General features: G+C 39.3%; 1 protein-coding gene across 1 annotated transcript in view; it reads right to left on the minus strand.

Annotated features, from left to right (window-relative positions):
• The window catches only part of ITGBL1 (integrin subunit beta like 1), a 112295-nt gene that overhangs the window by 86779 nt on the left and 5915 nt on the right, over window positions 1–19601 (minus strand). Inside the window, exons 3-5 of the mRNA XM_024754020.1 lie at window positions 15631–15771; window positions 12921–13061; window positions 632–778 (exon numbers count right to left, since the gene is read on the minus strand). Of these exons, the coding sequence (XP_024609788.1) occupies window positions 632–778; window positions 12921–13061; window positions 15631–15771 (429 nt within the window). The remainder of the gene's footprint in view (window positions 1–631; window positions 779–12920; window positions 13062–15630; window positions 15772–19601) is intronic.

Below are 19601 nucleotides of genomic sequence, written 5' to 3' on the forward strand. Positions count from 1 at the left end.
TTCATGTGAGAGGTGAAATTGTATTTCTTATTTTGATAAATCAAAAAGAATGAAACCAGCTTTCCCCTAGATGAATTCTTCCTTCTCCTCCAATTTGTACTGATCTGATAGCAAGAGCACACCTGAGGCTACATGCCGTCTAAGACAAGAAAAGCTTATTCCGAGCTATCTGTCTATACATTTTCAAAAGCCAACAGTATAACTCAGTAGGCTGTTACTAAGTTTCAGAAATGTCAGTAGACAATTAGATGATCTTATTGAGAAAGCTCTGAGCAAATACCCAAACTGTTTTTTCCTTTTTTAATGTAGCATTGAACTGAATAGAAATTGAACAGACCTCAGAGCTAAAGTAGACTGATGGGGTGTGTGTGTGTGTGTGTGTGTGTGTGTGTGTGTGTGTGTGTGTGCGTGTGTGTGTGTGTGTGTGTGTGTGTAACAGAGAGGGAGAAAGAATGAGATTATATTTCTCCATGTACTTTCACTCATGGATATTGGAGTCATTATTAGTTCTGAAAAGACTAATCTTTCCTCATTCAGGAATCTCAGCTACCTTTTAAATAAGATACATGTGAACTAAATTCATTTGACTCACAGGAGGCGATGGGTCACAAGGCCTGAGACCCTCACTTACCCCTTCCAGAGCAAGGCAGAGCAGAGCTTCCCTGGCATTTCTTGATGCTCTCCTCAGCTGACAGCGGGCAGGAACGTGGGTGCTCGCACTTTTTCCCATACCAGCCTACTTTGCAGTCACATCTTCCACAGTTACACTGCCCATGACCTTCACAATGGGAGTAATAATATATATATGTTATTGTATTTATGAGCCATACATATATATATATATATATATATGCACATGTATATGAGAAAAATATACCAAAGCCAGAATTAACTTTCATTTCAACAGTGAATGTCACAAATGAGTCACGATCTCAATTAAGCACAATATAAAACATTAAGGCAAAAGCCCATTTTTCTCAATGTTCTTAAATACCTGATCTAGGTATATTGATTGATCACGGGGAAAGAAAAACAACAACTCCAGATCAGATAAACAGGTTCATAGGGCTATCAACTTGAATCTTTCAAAATCCAAGTGCATGAGATTGAATTAGTCTGCTAATTTAGTCTGCTAAAAAGCAGGATTTGATGAATTGGGCAATTAATTCACGTGGAGGAGAGCCATAGGAAATGGAAAACAATTTGTTTTTGAAACAGGGTCTTAGTTTCTAGAGTCCCTCACACTTTATTTTCATTATCTTTTTACTACACACTACATGCTTAGCCTATAGACCCTTAGCTTAAAACCAGTAACCTGTGTGGAGTTCGCAACCCTTGAAGACTAATTTCCTATACACAAAAGAGGTCAGGAAAGATATTAAATTTACATGGGCACAGAGCCTGTAAAGAACTGTGACAAGTACTGATATGGTATAGCATAAGATATCAATCAAATAAGTAGGTTCAAATCCTGACCCTGTTCCCTACAGAGTAGGGCTGCTCAAATGACAACCTCGTTGAGGTTTAGTTCTTCATTTTAAATCAGATTATCTATCCACATTTATCAGGAAGTACATAATATATCTTAAAATGCTACATAGAAGTGAGCAATTTTTATTTTTATTCACTTGAGCCCACATATACAACCAAGTAGGAATAGAAAGGAAAGGAAAGTACGATAATTTAGCTGAGCTTTTCCTAACTCCTAATAACCATTAAGATACTCATTATTACAGATACAATGTAAAGTAGATTTCTATAATTTCTCCAAAAATGTATGAAGAATTTTAAAGGAAGTGGAATTACGCTTTCTTTAAGTAAATCAAATATAATGCTAATGAATAACAATCGCTGTTATTCTGTACTTGGCATCTGATATTAATATACATCACACAATATGGTAACTGGTATGGACCAGTCTTCAGGGAAGGCTGGTCTGTTTTATCAGTATTCCATGAGGTCTGTGGTCAGATGTCCATCTTTTGAGTTTGAAGTATTGGACAATTCACCTATCAGGAAGCTTTTCACTATCTATAAACCTGGTTCTTCACGGAACAAATCATAAAACCATAGGTCAAAGTAGGATGAGCTATTAAGGATCACAGAGTCCACATCTCTCATTTAACACTAAATTCAATTCAATGCACATTTATTGAGCACCTACTATGTAACAAAGTCTATACAACAAATTGCTGTTAATACTAATACTTTGCCTTAGAGCTCATCATCTTAAAGGAAAAAACTTTTGATTGCTAATAAATACATATTACGTGACTATGATCATTTGGACCTTCAAATATAAGAATTTTTATTACAATAGTTTGACTTAATACCAATTATATCACAGAGATTGTTGGGTTCCATGGCTTCTTGCCATTTATCCTGACTTAAGAAGTTCCTACCCATCTTCCCAATCCTCGCGTATTGGGTTGGCCAAAAAGTTCATTTGGGTTTTCCCTTAACATCTTACAGAAAAACCCAAATGAACTTTTTGGCTAACCCAATAATTTATTTATTTATTTGTTTGTTTGTTTTTGGCTGAGTTGGGTCTTCGTTTCTGTGCGAGGGCTTTCTCCAGTTACGGTGAGCGGGGGCCATTCTTCATCGCGGTGCGTGGGCCTCTCACTGGCTAACCCAATAATTTAGAGCGAAATTTGCTAACAGAGGTATGTTGCAAATGCATAGATAAATAACAGTTTTTAAAACAAAATCTTTAACGTTTAAAGTACAATCAATTCTGCTGTTTTATGGGAGCCAGTGGCTTTGAAATTCTTGGGAGACAAGAGGTTTCATTTCAAGGGCAGTTACATCTGCCATGAGGATGCTGGACAAAGTACAAAACATGCTGCCATTTGTGGAAAACAAATTGACACTTCAACAATAAAAGTGAAAAACAGACTGAAACGGGAAAAAAGCTTTACTCTTGAAACTTTAAAATAGCTGTGAAAGTTAGAACAAAACATCCAGTAGGTGAGGATGCCAGGAAATCTGTGACTACCCAAGAGGACGCCACGTGCTGCTGCAGGTGCCTGGAATTCACAGGCAGGGAAGGTCCTCATACCTTGGCACGAGGAATAAAGTAGGAACCTGTGAGGAGGGGGACGGGGACTGAAGGCAGAACGTCCTCAACTTCTGTAGTTGGTTGAAGAGCAGCCATTACCTTCTGTCTGAGATTAATTCACATCTCAACATTAAAAAAAACTGTGGAGGGTTTCCGGGAAGATGGCGGAGGAGTAGGACGCTGAGATCGCCTTCCTCCCCACAGATACACCAGAAATCCATCTACACATGGAGCAACTCCGGCAGAGCACCTACCGAACGCTGGCAGAAGACCTCAGACGTCCCAAAAGGCAAGAAACCCCCCACGTACCTGGAGGGGATTAAGAACGCTGCTTAAAGGAGCTCCAGAGACGGGCGCGAGCCGCAGCTAACAGCGCGGACCCCAGAGACGGGCATGAGACGCTAAGGCTGCTGCTGCCGCCACCAAGAAGTCTGTGTGCGAGCACAGGTCACTGTCCATAGCCCCCTTCCGGGGACCCTCTGCAGCCCGCCACTGCCAGGGTCCCCTGATCCAAGGAAAACTTCCCCGGGAGAACACACGGCACGCCTCAGGCTGGTGCAACGTCACGCCGGCGCAACGTCACGCCGGCCTCTGCCGCCGCAGGCCCGCCCCGCACTCAGTGCCCCTCCCTGCCCGAATCAGCGGCTCCTTTAACCCCGTCCTGTATGAGCAAAAAACAGACGCCCTCAGGCGACCTACACGCAGAGGCGGGGCCAAATACAAAGCTCAGCACCAGGAGCTGTGCGAACAAAGAACATAAAGGGAAATCTCTCCCAGCAGCCTCAGAAGCAGCGGATTAAAACTCCACAATCAACTTGATGTACCTGCATCTGTGGAATACATGAATAGACAACGAATCATTCCCAAATTGAGGAGGTGGACTTTGAGACCAAGATTTATGATTTTTTCCCCTTTTCCTCTTTTTGTGACTGTGTGTGTATGCTTCTGTGTGAGATTTTCTCTGTATAGCTTTGCTTCCACCATTTGTCCTAGGCTTCTATCCGTCCGTTTTTTTCTCTTAATAATTATTTTTTATTTTAATAACTTTATTATATTTTATCTGATTTTATTTTACTTTATCTTCTTTTTACCTTCCTTCCCTCATTCCTTCCTTCCTTCCTCTCTCCCTCCCTCCCTCCCTCGATCCCTTCTTTCTTCCTTTCTACTTCTAATACTTTCTTTCTACTTTTTCTCCCTTTTATTCTCAGCCGTGTGGATGAAAGGCTCTTGGTGCTGCAGCCAGGAGTCAGTGCTGTGCCTCTGAGGTGGGAGAGCCAACTTCAGGACACTGGTCCACTAGAGGACCTCCCAGCTCCACATAATGTCAAATGCTGAAAATCTCCCAGAGATCTCCATCTCAACACCAATATGCTAACACATATATATGAAACTTAAAAAAAAAACTGTCATGAAGAACCTAGGGGTAAGACAGGAATAAAGACTGTGTCCTACTAGACCTACTAGAGAATGAACTTGAGGATATGGGGAGGGGGAAGGGTAAGCTGTGACAAAGCGAGAGAGAGGCATAGACATATATACACTACCAAGCGTAAGGTAGATAGCTAGTGGGAAGCAGCGGCGTAGCACAGGGAGATCAGCTCGGTGCTTTGTGACCGCCTGGAGGAGTGGGATAGGGAGGGTGGGAGGCAGGGAGACACAAGAGGGAAGAGATATCGGAACACATGTGTATGTATAACTGATTCACTTTGTTATAAAGCAGAAACTAACACACCATTTTAAAAAAAAAAAAAAAACTGTGGTGGCATAAAACAAATCCGTGAACATGGTCAAAAGCTATCAACAGAGATTTTTAGAATTAAAATCTGGTCCAGTTAATATCTAAAGAAGTCAGATTAATTGTGGGTGCTTCAACAAATTTTGCAAAATGTACAGATGCACTAGCTAGAAGAAATCTCTACAAGTCTTTCCCCTTTCTGCCCTCACATTCACTGTTTTCTTTTTATTCTATCTTCCTCACTCGGTCTTTAATCTCTGTGCTTTTCCCCGCTAATGTTATGCAGCTTCACTTTTCTATCCCTTTGCTATTTCTGTGCACTACTACAAACTCCAGCGGTAAATGTGGCCTGTAAGGTCTTCACCTCTACTCCCTGTGCATTTAATGCAGCGTCACAGACATTCTCAAGGATTACTCCTACAAGTGTCCGCGTCACCTCCAGGCATCACCAACTCCAAATAAAGTTGGGAAGACGATATAAAGTGTGTCCTCACTTTTACCATGTGTGTGATGATCCCTAAGCTTCCGTGCTTCTGCCTCAGGCTTGTACCCCAGCCCCTGCTTCATTTGATCAAAAGATGCTCTCAAAAACAGCTGCAGGGGCTTCCCTGGTGGCGCAGTGGTTGAGAGTCCGCCTGCCGATACAGGGAACACGGGTTCGTGCCCCGGTCCGGGAGGATCCCACATGCCGCGGAGCGGCTGGGCCCGTGATCCGTGGCCGCTGAGCCTGCGCTCCGCAGCGGGAGAGGCCACAACAGTGAGAGGCCCGCGTACCGAAAAAAAAAAAAAAGCTGCAGTCAATTGTGTACACACTGGAAAGAACTGATGAGATCGTGTCATTGCTGTGTTTGGCTTGGGATAAAAGGTTTGGCCTTTAAATAGGAAAGTATCAAAGTGGGAGAACATCGCCTAGTTCAGGACGGCCACTGCTCCTCAAATCATCCACTGATGTGTCTTCTACACTTTGCCATTAGAAACCAACATCCACTGAACAAGTTCAAGCTGAGGAAAGAAGGGTTATGGCAATATGGATGACTTAAAGTAAACCATCCGTAATGAAATTCCTGAGAGTCAGTGAATATATGGCAACCAGGTTAAATGATGAAATAGTGGCATATAGAGTTTTTTTGAAGGTGTCATTGTTTTGGGAAAGTAGGAATACCTAAATCAAAGGCCCCAATGAAGATCACAGAAGAAGCAAATGTAAAAGTAACAGAGAAAAGGTTTAAATAACTAGTCTAGCATGATGAAAAATAGTATCGACAGTGGTACTGCCTAATCTAAATGTTGATCAGAGATTAATTTGACAAGTTAAAACATAAACATAACTTTACTTTCACAGTAACAAAAATTAAATATGTTCTACATCTTTTAATAACTCAAAGTCACACGTTGTCAAAAATATGTTATGGATCCCACTTTAAATGAAACTGTACTTTTTCTATAAAATCCTTCATGGTATTTTATCAGTGGAGTTAGGAAAATCAGTTAGAAATGCAATGTATTGATACCAGATTCTGAAGCAGGTATTTAGCCTTTCAGAAAAGGCAGGAAATCACAAATTGAAACTGCAATTGCTTTTCTGAGGTGACAAGTTTCTCAATTCCAGCATAAAAGTTATGCCAAAGAGAGAGAGAGAAGGAATCATTTTATAGCGATAAAATGAAGATGAAAATGCTTGGTTTTGATTTATAAAATAGAGTTTAGAAATGATAAAATCTATTTAGCATGAAAATCCTTTAGACTGCCATAACATACTATATCAAGGTCTTTCCTAAACAAGTAGGGGAAAAAAAGCATAAGTGAAGAAATTAGGAGGCCTGTGTCTTCCATCTAAATGTGCCACTAAGGTGGATGGACCTAGAGTCTGTCATACAGAGGTGAAGTAAGTCAGAAAGAGAAAAAAAAATACCGTATGTTAACACATATATATGGAATCTAAAAAAAAAAAGGTTATGAAGAACCTAGGCGCAGGACAGGAATAAAGACACAGATGTAGAGAATGGACTTGAGGACACGGGGAGGGGGAAGGGTAAGCTGGGACGAAGTGAGAGAGTGGCATGGACACATATACACTACCAAATGTAAAATAGGTAGCTAGTGGGAAGCAGCCGAATAGAGCAGGGAGATCAACTCGGTGCTTTGTGACCACCTAGAGGGGTGGGATAGGGAGGGTGGGAGGGAGATGCAAGAGGGAAGAGATATGGGAACATATGTATATGTATAGCTGATTCACTTTGTTATAAAGCAGAAACGAACATGTCATGGTAAAGCAATTATACGCCAATAAAGATGTTAAAAATTAATTAAATAAATAAATACATGTGTCACTAGTTCATCTTTCTGGCCTTTATCTCAGTTTATCTTGAAAATGAGAGAACTAGAAGAAGTGAATTTTACCACACTGATCTGAAATGTCATGCTTCAGTGCTAGTTTGTCAAATCTCGGTGTGTATATATACACATATATTTGGCCTGCAGGAGTTAATTTCCTTGATTCTAACAAGGATTCCTTTAAACTCTGTAGGCAGAGGATCGACAAAATAGAGATGAAAGGTACAGAATGTTATTGTTTATCCCTGATAGCAAATATGCAGAACATACATTAGAGAACTGCTTTCAAAAGGCCTATGAGCATTGTTTGAACACACACACACACACACACACACACACACACACACATCCATGACAATGAAAGAACATGGTGTTTAGTTTTGGTATGTAAATGGGATCACAGCCTGAACTGCATCACAAGGGCAGGAATTTGGCAGCAAGAGACACACATCAAGTGGCATCACGGCCATGCTGAGCTTTAAAGGCTCTCAGGACATTATAGGAGAGCGTGCTGACACCAAAACTTATTTTTTTCTTTGTAATCATTGAGCTCTTTTGCGTTAAGCTATCTAGCCTCAGAAACATCAATGCAGGACAAATGTAGTTCTATCCATTCCAGAACACTCTTCTTCCATAGAGGATATTTCTTGCCTTAAAAATGATCAAAACATGCTCATGAACTGGAATCTGATATTTACAAGTAGCTTCCTACAAAGTAATATGAAGACCATCAAGAGAAAAAAGTTGGGGGGGGGGCGATAAGTTAGATCTAACTAGTACTTGATTTTTTTTTAAAATCCATTTGATATATTATTTTCCCTTTCAAGACAATGCAAACTGGATATACGTAATCATTTCCTTCAGTTTCTTTCCTTAATGCTTTGGTAATCCATAAAGACAAATTTCCCCATGTAATATGGTTCTATCAAATGATTCCACTTTCCAAACCAAAGGAACTCGAAGCCAGGACTAACTTTGTATTTTCATCATGTTGATAGGCAGGAACAAGCTGAAAAAGTGGAAAGTCACACTGCAGCATATTTTTCCTATTAAGGGATTTAGGGAAATAGACCAGAGTGATAAACAGCCATCAGGAATAAAGAAGTTACTTCCTAATCAGAAAGTCAATTCAGGGGAGCAGCTCATAGAATCGAAGTAATAGAGCAGTTGGTACACTTCAGGATGGCTGGTCATGCCCCTGCCATTTTAGTCACACTCAAAAGTTGTCAACAGTATCATCTTTGAGCCATGCGTGTGTGTGTATTTTTGTGGGTATATGAGTCACGTTTGTGTGTGGATGAATTCATGTGTCAGTGAACAACATTTAGGAGTGAAACGAAAAATGAATACAACTGATTTGGAAGCAGGGAATATGTTTCAAAATTTGTATCCCACCCCCCATACCCATGATGCCTTAGGCACAAAATATTTACATTTAAGTGCGTTTCTGAATAGGTGAACGCATACAGTGGGAATGAATGAATAAAATAAGAAGGTCAATTAAACAAGATAACGATAATCCAATGGGAGATTTCCCTTGGACTTAAATAAGCTCAACACTCTCAGGAGGGCAAGAATGGGAGCTAAAAATAAAGCTGCGTTTCATCTGAGCCTTATCACACTCCAGCCCAGCATAAATCACTAGACAATAGCCATGTACTTGGCGTACTTCCGTCTTATATGACTAAGGTATTAACACATTCAGTAATCAACTGCATGGCTCCCTTCCTGTGGTGCAACTTCGACAGGCAATTAGGAAAACTGCGAAGGCTAATAATTCACTAAGCGTCATACATGGAATTCTACAGATATAGTGGGAATGAAGAAGTACTCCAGAGGTTGATGGCTGCCCCAGATCAGAATGATGTTCAGAGAAGCTTAGTTTTATAAGAATTTTGAGCATCCAGAGGACAGCTCTTCCTTACCAAAATAAAGTAAAATTGAAGAATTTTATTTGCATCACTCGGAGATTAAATTACATGAGTACTTAGGCTCAGGTAACGTGTTTTCAGATGACGCTTAAGGGCAGTGTGAACTTTGTCAAGTTGCTTAATTTCTTTGAACATTTCCTAGTCTGTTAAAACGTGGCTAAGAAAAAAAAATGTGGATAATCACGTCTCCTTCTCTGAGTTAGGGCGAACATAAAATGGAATGAGGTGTGTGAACAAATTTGATGGGTATCTAATAGAGCAGGATCTCTGTCAATGTGTTTCTTCTTTCCTAAATTTCTCATTTTAAGTCTGGGAGACAGGCTGTGGAGAACTGTCCACATTTAATTCACTTCAACAAATAAATAAATAAATCATAATCACAGCCTGATGTTTTATTGCTCAGATCACAGCCTATTACCCCATCACCTCTTCCCACCCCTACCTGTCTACACCCAGGGCATAGAGACCACATACAAATTCTCTCCTAAACTCTTCCCATGAGAAACTCTACCAACCACACAACCATAACTGCCTGATCACTTAACTTTCTCTATAATGTTCTAGCATAGGGAAGAATGGAAAATGTGAGAAAGAAGAAAATAGGTAGCAGGAAGGAGGGATGGAATAGATGAAGTGGAAAATTTCAGATTCCAAGGAGACCTCCTCAATGGCTTCCACCTGCCCCACCTACGTAGTAACTCTAAGCCTAAATAACGTGCATCAGGAATTGTGAGCTTATGAAAGGATCCAAGTGTCAGCCTAAGTGTCAATGCCCATCTTCACCCCACGGCCCCACTCCTCACGGTGAGATGGACTAGCTCACATGACCCTGAATTATCACTATGATGTAGTGATAATTCAGTAGTGTAATTTGAATTTTCCAACCCCATTCCAAATTCAGGATCATGGGTTTAACAAGAAAGATGTTCCCTATGTTTAAAAAAAAAAGCATCCTATCAGAAAATCACAAAGTTAAGACTTTTATATGTAGTCTGATTATCTCTTTATTTTCCTATTTTAATTTATGTGAATTCATGTTTTATCACACAACCTTAAAAATGACAACCTTAAATGGTGTTCCCTGAGCCCCAGTATAGTTTTCTACTGACAACTCAGTGTTTATGACTCTGTAAATTCTCATGTTCAGCCCTGATCCTTCAGAGTCACGTATTCAACAGGCTGAAAAAAATGATCGGCTTTGGTTTGCCATTGGTCCTCTATGCCTGATATGTCTAGAAAAGAATTTGACAATGTTCTTCTATATTCTCCATTTCAGTAAATGGCACCAACATTTACCCAGACAACCAGACTAGAAACCTGGTGACTACAGCACTCCACTGCCTAAAACCATCCCTAGCATTGCCTTTAGAACAGAGTCTAGTTCAGCAGTGAGGTAAAAAGTCCTTCAGTCCTTATTTCTTGCTAGCTTTACCCTTCGTTACTTGTACATTCTGGTAATAACCAAATTGATTCTAGGCCCCTGCACAGATCTCATGCCTCTTTCCCCTCTGCCTGGGATGCCCGTCGCATCCCTCTTGACCCATAAGCCTACCCTTTAGGGCAGAACTGTACGTGCACAGTGATCCAAAAGCATCATGCGATGCATGTCATACATCACCACCTCTGTGAAGAGCCTCACCCTCCTAATTAAAATGTCAAACAAGCCCATGCCCCGAGATTCTCAACCCCTTTCTCTGCTCATTTTAGTCTATAGCACAATGGCCATGAAAATATATAGCACTGACCTACTATACATTTTGTTTGTTTTTTTGTCTCTCCAGGCCCACCAGGATGTAAACTCCCCAAGGAGAGGACTTTTACCTGTTGTGTTCATTGCTACGTCCCCAGTATAAGTAAACATATGCATGAATATGCCAATCTCCCACACGATAGTATATTGAAATGCATGTTTATGTGGCAGTTTTCTTTGCTAAACAATAAATTTCTTAAGGTCAGAGCCTAGGCTTTTTTATATTTTAATCCCCTAATATCTCACACAGTGCCTATAGCATAATTAGCACTCAATCAATGTTATATTAAATTGAAGCTTAAGTTTAAACAAAGATTCATTCACTAAAGAAAGAACCTTTAGATTTCTTCAGATTCAGAGACCTTGTTAACATTTTGATTTTAGCTGTTAGTGGTGGAGCCTTCAGCAGGTTATGGAATTCCCTGAACCTCAGTTTCCCCAATTGTAAAATGAGAATAAATATGTTCCCTACGTCATAGTCTTTTATGAAGAATAAATGCAAATCTGGGAAGTGCTTTACAGATTGTCTGGCATACAGAAGTCACTGAATAGTTGTTAGCTGTTTTAATCCCATGGTGTTGATAATGAGGATAATAAAGAACACTTACCCAGAATGAATAACAGAAAAACCTGGAAAGGGCATAGTCTTTGGTCCTTGCCTTTGGCACTGGACTGACCCCATTCCTGGGGTGGGACAGTAAAGACAGTGCCACCAACAACTGCACAGAGCCCTGGGATGGAACCACAAATGAAAGCTGCTGCCTTGTGAAGTGTCTTTTTGAGAATGTGCCCCCATGAGCTACATGGTATACTTCAATTTCTTTGGATGTGTCCTGCCAAAGGACAAAATGTTTAGAAAATGTTTTAGGAAATTCTCCCAAGCACAAGGGATCATCAGAAGAGGGAAGTTCTTCTGCAGTGGGAAGCTTTAGCAGCAGGCTCTCCTCAGCCCGGACAGAGAAGTCTTTGCAGTTGCATAATCATAATTAAATAGGGCAGCTCTTTTATCTCCCTTTGCTGGCAAACTTTCTGGAGACAAGCGGCGCTTCCTCTCTATATCCCTGTACCAACCAAGCAGTCAAGCATAAAGACGTGTATATGCCCATGTCTCTGTCTTCTTGATGGTCCAATATAACCAGACTGAAAATGAGTAACTCTATTTTTGCTAAATGACACTTTTTCAGATAAATCTGACTGCCTGTTTTTTTTTTCCCCTTTGCACTATCAGAAATTCTGGCAGGATGTATTTTTTTTTTCCTTTGCATTAGGTTACAAACTCCATATGTCAAGGATGTTTGTCTCCTTCACTGCTGGTACCAGTGGCCCAGAGGCCACTGGCAAATAGTATCGAGAGCCTGGAAAATAGTATCTGTTCCATAAAAATTCATGGAATAGAATTGTTTTTTGGTTTTTTTTTTTTGTGGTACGCAGGCCTCTCACTGTTGTGGCCTCTCCCGTTGCGGAGCACAGGCTCCAGAGGCGCAGGCTCGGTGGCCATGGCTCACGGGCCTAGCAGCTCCGCGGCATGTGGGATCTTCCCAGACCGGGGCACGAACCCGTGTCCCCTGCATCGGCAGGCAGACTCTCAACCACTGCGCCACCAGGGAAGCCCAGAATAGAATTTTTGAAACCACTAATTGATATTCAATTGTAGGCTGCACTGCAGAACAATTTTAGTATATAAATCATACCAAAGAAGCAATGCATTAAACTACCCATGAGAACTATACTGTCCTAAGTCTTGTACTATATTGATATGGCTGCCATAATGGTACCTCTCCTGTTCACGGTCAGGTCTGCTAGCTTTGTATTCTCACGGTTGAGTATTCAGTACTTGGAGGTAATAGTTCTTCTTGGTGAGGAATTAGGCTAATTTTCAGAGAGTGGGTGCATTTTCATCTCAAATCTTTGCCCAATGTGTGATTCCTTTAACAGTTTTTCACGTTGCTATTAGGAGTCCTATGGATACCGAATTCTTTAGAAGGCGCGTTCCATTCTTTTATGGTTTCTGTGAGAAGCCATAAAAGAAGATGTATTTCAAGAATAAATCTTGAAAATGCGGAAATGACTATTTTCTTATTTAAAAACAGGAGTTAGGCGAGCACTTACCAGAACAGAAGTCATCAGAATATCTGTCATAGACAGCCTTGCAGTCCCTTTCATCACACTCACAGGTGTCCCCATGAATATCCCCCCAGTCTCCAGTTGGGTCAACATCATGGCAAGAACATTCACCACACACACAAATCCCTAGAGGGTAAAAATAATTTTAAATGGGTCTAGTGAAGAAAAATCATGAGAGAAAGCATCTTACACATTGCTCTTTTTTTTTCTGTTGTTACTTTATATTTGGAAAATACACGTATTCAGGAAAAATATTCTATAGAGGAAAACACCATCTAAAGTTAACAGTAGAGATTCTTTAATAAACAAAAGTTATTATCTATGTCTATACTTATGTGCGATCGCAGGATGTGAAATGAGCACCGTGCTGGTTTGATTCAAAGATAATACCAACACAATTAACGTAAGATGTAATCCTTGCTCTCAAGAAGCTTACAATTTATTTGACCAAAAAAACGCTAATGAAAAACAAACAAGCACCTAAAGTACTAATGTTTTGTAAACTAGGACATAAATACTGTAAGAGTTTGGGGAAGGGGAAATCAGTGTGGGCTGAAGTAATTAAGGTAGATGGCTTGGATAAGCATAGAGAACGGGAAATGTTCTAGGAGGACTGAAGGTAGAACAACTCAAGGAAAGTCAAGAAAGCAAGAATAAGCAAAGGAGGGTGGGAATGGACGTGGGGATCCTAAGTAGACCTGACTCATTGGAGCAGAAGGTGCATATTAGGTAGACTAAGAAGTCAGGTTGGCTGGATCAGATGAGCTCAGGTTATAGAGGACATTGGTGTAGGTGGAGAGATATAACTTTCGTCGTTGGGAGATTTGTATAGGAGAAATGCTTAGTTGTAAATCATATTAACTTTGTGTGAATTTTAGTAATCATCTTTAGGGTAACCAGTTAATCACTGTGGAAAAAAAAAAAGGTTAAATCCCTTTCTTACCTCTTAGATCAAAGTAAATTCTAGCTAGATTAAAGATTTAAGGATATAAAATAGAACCATAAAATATGAAATAAATTCATTTTTATTCAAAAGTCTCAAAGCAAATTATTTAAAGGAAAAAAGAAAAAGCTTTAACGACATAAAAATCTAAGATCTGGGTTGGGGGCAAGACACCAGAAACAAACTAAAAGATAAAAACAGCTAAAACAAGTGGTCATATGTATGTAAAAGACAAAGCTACTTTCACAAACATATAAACAATTCTTATGAGTTCATATCTAAAGACAAATATGCCTACAGCAAAACAGACAAAGGCAAAGAACACCAATTGGAAATTCTGTGGAGAGAAGTTATGATGATAGATAAACATAAAAATGTTTACCACTCAAGCTACCATGATGAAGGGGTAAGGGACATTTAAACAATAGTGAGTTAGAAATTATTTCAGACATACGATTGACAGAAATAAAAAAGATTGTTAGGATCAAGAGTTGGTGAAATGTCCAAAATGTCCAACTTTCTGGGTGGCAATTTCACAACATATACTTTTTAAGTGTGTGTTAATATAACATAACAGCACACTTCAATTAACATATCTAAAGGAAAGGAAAAGTACACGTACAGGGATATTAAATATGGTGGTATTCATGTTATTGAAAAACCACTAGTGACCTAAATGTTCATCAATGGGGAATTCATGCAGTCATGGCCCATGCAGAGCTTATATATTAAAGGAAAATACAGGTGAATTAGCAGGATATATAATCAGATCTACTCTGTAAAAATTAAAGAGAGGACTTTTCTTTGTAATTTTGGTCCCAAGGTCAGGTCTTTTGCTTTCCTTTCTCTCTATGTACAGAAACCTGGTGCAGTTCACTCTTCTGTGACAGCCTGTAAAAAAGATAAAGTTGGTTGTGTGCCCAGGATTTCATGTAAGCATTACCTATTAAAGTGTATCATTCATTTAGAGAAATGAAAAAAAAATAAGTTTCCAGCTTTCTAGATTTTTACTACTGTATAGAAGGAAATTGACCACTCACTGATATCTTCAAGTAGTCAGAAGAGTCCAACATGGCTCTTTATCTACCAGTACAGCTGACAAAGGGAAAAAGAACAAGTATTTGCAAGGATTTTCCTAAAAGTGTTTAAAACTATTTGATTTGATATCAAATGCTTAGTTAACTCGCGTTAAATTATGTTAGCAATACTAATATATTTTTTAAATTCCTGCTTAAAGTCACTCTCAATTCCACATGGCTATATTTTGTTCAATATCACATTTTTATTATTGCATATAAAAGTTAAATGACTCCATATCAATTCTGTATCGCAACACAGCCTTCAATTTACTCATAATTAAGATGAGAGTTTTTTTTGGAATGCTCTCTGGATAATTAGATGCTCATGCTGTAGATGGTTCTGTTAGTCAAGAGACATTCAACAGAAATATCTACAAGAATTGCCTTTTCCCTGTACTATGCCATTTCTGGAAGGCTGCCAAAGAAATTACAGTCCCTGTGTTAACTATCTGTTCAGTGAAGCTGAAAGTATGACAGCAACTTTCTTATCTTTCTGCTTTCTGCCCAATAGAAAATAAGAAAGAGAAGCTTGTTGGTATAGGAAATGTTGATTTACATCAAACACTATAAAAGATGACTTCCACATGGAAGGAAATATAGAGAAACGCTGGGTTCATAATTAAAGAGGTTTGTTTTTTTCCCAATTACATAGTAACGAGTATGAAAGACACACCTCTGTTACTGCAGACTCTGCCATCTGGAGATGTGCATCTTCGCTTGCTCTCCCAGGGGGTGATGTCACACTGGAATTCGCATTTATCTCCATGCCAACCAGCCTGGCAGTAACAGTTTCCACAGTAACACTTTCCGTGGCCTTTACCCAAAATGAATTTTATACGGTGAGGAAAAAAGCAACTTTTAAAAGCAGAATTAACTTTCTACCTCTTGGTGATCATTTTTGCCTTTGGAAATAATCCACCTGCTCCACAGCCCTTGCTTAAAATGATCATATTATATAGTTTGCCCCCAAAACATCACAGGTGTGCCTATACCTACATAATTACACACATAAAGCAAGTCAAGGCGTCCTCTAACTTGTCCTAGCCAAGTGGCTGATTAAAATGACAGAATTTTAAAGAAATGGCATGAAAGACTGTGCAAGTCTATTACGTTCCAATCTCAGATGTGTACATCAAACTCAAACGTATATAAGCATTCACTCTAAGAGCATTTCTTGATATTTGAAATCAACCATTGAGAAAGCAATGGTGCATACTTCCTTGGATGCACATTATTAATGGCCATTTCTTAAACCAGAGAAAATATTTCATCTTTTCATTCAACGGTGTCCTGCAAGCTGTTGTGTCTTACCACATGGAAAAGAGGTTTTCAGCTAAATCAGTGTTTAGTAGTCATTTAAACTACTAATTACAAAGTAAATACCATGGACCCTTGGCCTTACAATCAAATTCCCCTCCTATCTGTCAAGAGGGTACAAATGCTAGGTAAGGACAGCCCATCATTTTGTGTCCAGATGCCTCCACAAAATTTCAGCTCCCTCCATGCTGTAAACTGTTACTCTGCTTGTTTGTACTTATGTCCAAACAATCTGTAATGAACGGTCACCTCATTGCTTCCTGCACCCATGTCCAGCAATCCTACAAATTCCCAAAAGATGACAATACCTTTTATCCCAAATCACTTTTTATATCCTCCCTTTTTGTAGTTATGCCACCCAACCATGAATGTATGTCCTTGTTCTAGCAAATCTGATGAAAACCAGGGCCATTTTGGTTTTTAGTCTATTCTTTCTGGTTTATAGGAATTTATGTTTTATCAGAGTCTATGGCTAAAGTCTTTGTTCTTGCCTCTCTCTTCTCCAACAGTCATCATCCCAGAGGGCCATGGGAAACTAATTGTGAGGCTATTTTTCTTTCTAAACCCTATGGCATATCTGGCCAATGGCAAGAGTGTCAGTAGGGCCTGAGACACTCACATATGAAGGGAGAAATACAGTAGAATATTCTGGTCTCATGACATTCTTGTCTCTCAGATGAAACTTCCTGCCAGCAGGCATACATGAGAGAGACAGAGAGAGCGAGAGATGAAGAGAAAGTGCTATAGCGAGATAGAGAGAAAGAGACAGGGACCCAAGCATACCATGCCATGTTTTCTGTCTAAATGAGCTTTAATCGGGGTATCCACAGAAAATCTCTTTTTAAGCTAATAGACAATGATCATTTCTTCAGCAAATTTTAATTTGTTCACTTAAGCAAACATAAAGGCTATCAAATGATTTCATCAATAATAAAATATTAAAGCTATACTTTTTTTATAAACTTCAAAATATCTCTATATGTATACACACACAAAAATAAATCACATTCCAGTATTACATCACAAGCCTTAGGAACTTGAGGATTACACTGGAAGAAAGCAAAACAACTTTTCCTAGGAGTCAGGTTTTTTTTTTTAAACTTCAAAAAGTAGAATTTCTGCTATAATCTCAGAAATCTTCAGAAATTTATTCCTCTGTCATTGTAGGAAATTTATTTAAGATAAATATGTAAGGCTACCTATGTAAGGCTTACCATGAGATTAACAAATGATCATAAATCTTCATTCTTCAAACCCAAATTCTTTATATGTTTATAAAATTCAGCATTGAATTGGGGTTTTACTAAAAAATCATTGAGGTAGAGGCGAATAGGATTACTAGGATAAATCATGTAGGGCTATACTGTATGCAGATATATGTGGAAAATTAAGCAGATATATTCAAAGCTCAAATGAAAATACTGTAATAAGACATATCTGAATAATTGAGATAAAATATAAGCCTCAGGACAATACACACTCCAGACAAGGAGCATCATTCTCTGCTTTGTGCAAACTAACGGTGTAAGAAAATCTGCTTCTGAATTGCTCCATTATTGGGCTGTAGGATCACCTCTCAACAGACTGGTTTTATGTGAATGACACATGGAAAAATCTAGAATCCCAGTCAAGGTCATCCCCAGAGGCTGTTTACTGGAGTGCTAAGTATCTGTGGTCAGAGACTTTGCACCATGAAATTGCTTTAGCCTCGAACCAACGGAAATAATGAGTGGAAAGCTTGAGAGTTAAACATTTCCTGTTGTTTCCAGTTCAATGTTTATATTTACACATGCAAATAGACTTTGCTTTGGTGGTGTGCATCAGAAAACACTGACTCCACACATGTTCCCTTCCTCTTTTTTGATCTGTAATAATTGGAAATAAGATATCAGGACAAACACATAATATCTGTGGGTAGACTTATCTAATTTTTCTAATTATTTTGGAATGAGCCCTTTAGCAGAATTGTCTGAACAGCATCCAGCTTAGGTCACTGGCTTGAAAAATGAAGGTTCGTGTTTGTTGGTTTTATCTTGGTTGGTTGTGCAGCAAGGAAACCAGAGAGAAAAAACCAAGCTGACCTAAAATAAGAGCATCTAGATGACCACAGGAATTGAAGCCACTATTTGTTTTTGTAAACAAAAGGACAGCTTAGTGACACTGTATGGTCCTCTGGCTCCCCCTCGCCCCATTTGCTCCTGATCCTTGAAGGGAAAATACTCCTCTGATCACCCATCTGGTATGCACGATAGGATTCCATGCACCGAGTCTTTTCAGATTTCAATAAAGAAGCAATTACTGCCGGATAGAGAGATGAGGCCAGAGGTAACCAGGTTAAAATGTTTAATAACAGCAGAGAAGAATTTACCTAAACTGAAGGGATTCTCACTGCTGTTTACTTTCCTCTCCTGTGCCAGCACGACTGAAACTCTCTCTCTCTGGGCACAAGCTTGCATATAGGTAAGCAGAAGAGAAGGGCACTGCGGGTGGTGAGAAAGGCTTTTCTCACGGAGCTCCAAACTCCAGGGCAGTTCTCTATGGTGAGGGGTCAACAGCACAGTCTCTGGCATCAGACAGACAGGAGTCTAAATTCCATTCAACCCTGGTAAGTCATTCCAAATGCTGGTAAGTTACCCAATGAATGTGAAGTACTTATTGCAGTGCTTGACATTAGCAAGCACGCAATAATTGGTACAACAGAAAAATGGACTGAGGTAATGGTGGTCTGTAGAAATAATCATGAAAAAAGTTATCTGAGTGTGTGGTGGGGAGGGATAGATTCTAGGCTAATAATCCTATTGGCCTTCAATGTCCCCAATAGGACATGAGACTGTTCAAAGTTTTATGGTTCAGAACGGGAAAGACAATGCAATTAATACATGCAATGGAGAGACTGGGATAAAAGAAGCAGAATAAAAGCAGTTAAGGTGAGCAGAGAAGACAGAGTCCAGCTAGGACCACTACAGAACCATGCAGTTGGCCTGTCGCCATATTGATCTGGCTCTCCTTGGGGAACAATCTGATTTTGCATTTAAAAAGTACTAGTCTGCTCTAAATATCATATGATATCATTTATATGTGGAATCTAAAAAAATTATACAGATGAATTTATTTGCAAAACAGAAATAGATACACAGATATAGAAAACAAACATGTTTTACCACAGGGGATGGGATAAATTAGGAATTTGGGATTAACAGATACACACCACTGTATAAACAGATAAACAACAAGGACCTACTGTATAGCACAGGGAACTATATTTAATATCTTGCAATAACTATAATGGAAAAGAATCTGAAAAAGAATATACATATATATATCTGA

This window comes from Neophocaena asiaeorientalis, unplaced genomic scaffold (genome assembly GCF_003031525.2).
Source record: "Neophocaena asiaeorientalis asiaeorientalis breed wild unplaced genomic scaffold, Neophocaena_asiaeorientalis_V1.1 scaffold684, whole genome shotgun sequence".
Lineage (NCBI taxonomy): Eukaryota > Metazoa > Chordata > Mammalia > Artiodactyla > Phocoenidae > Neophocaena > Neophocaena asiaeorientalis.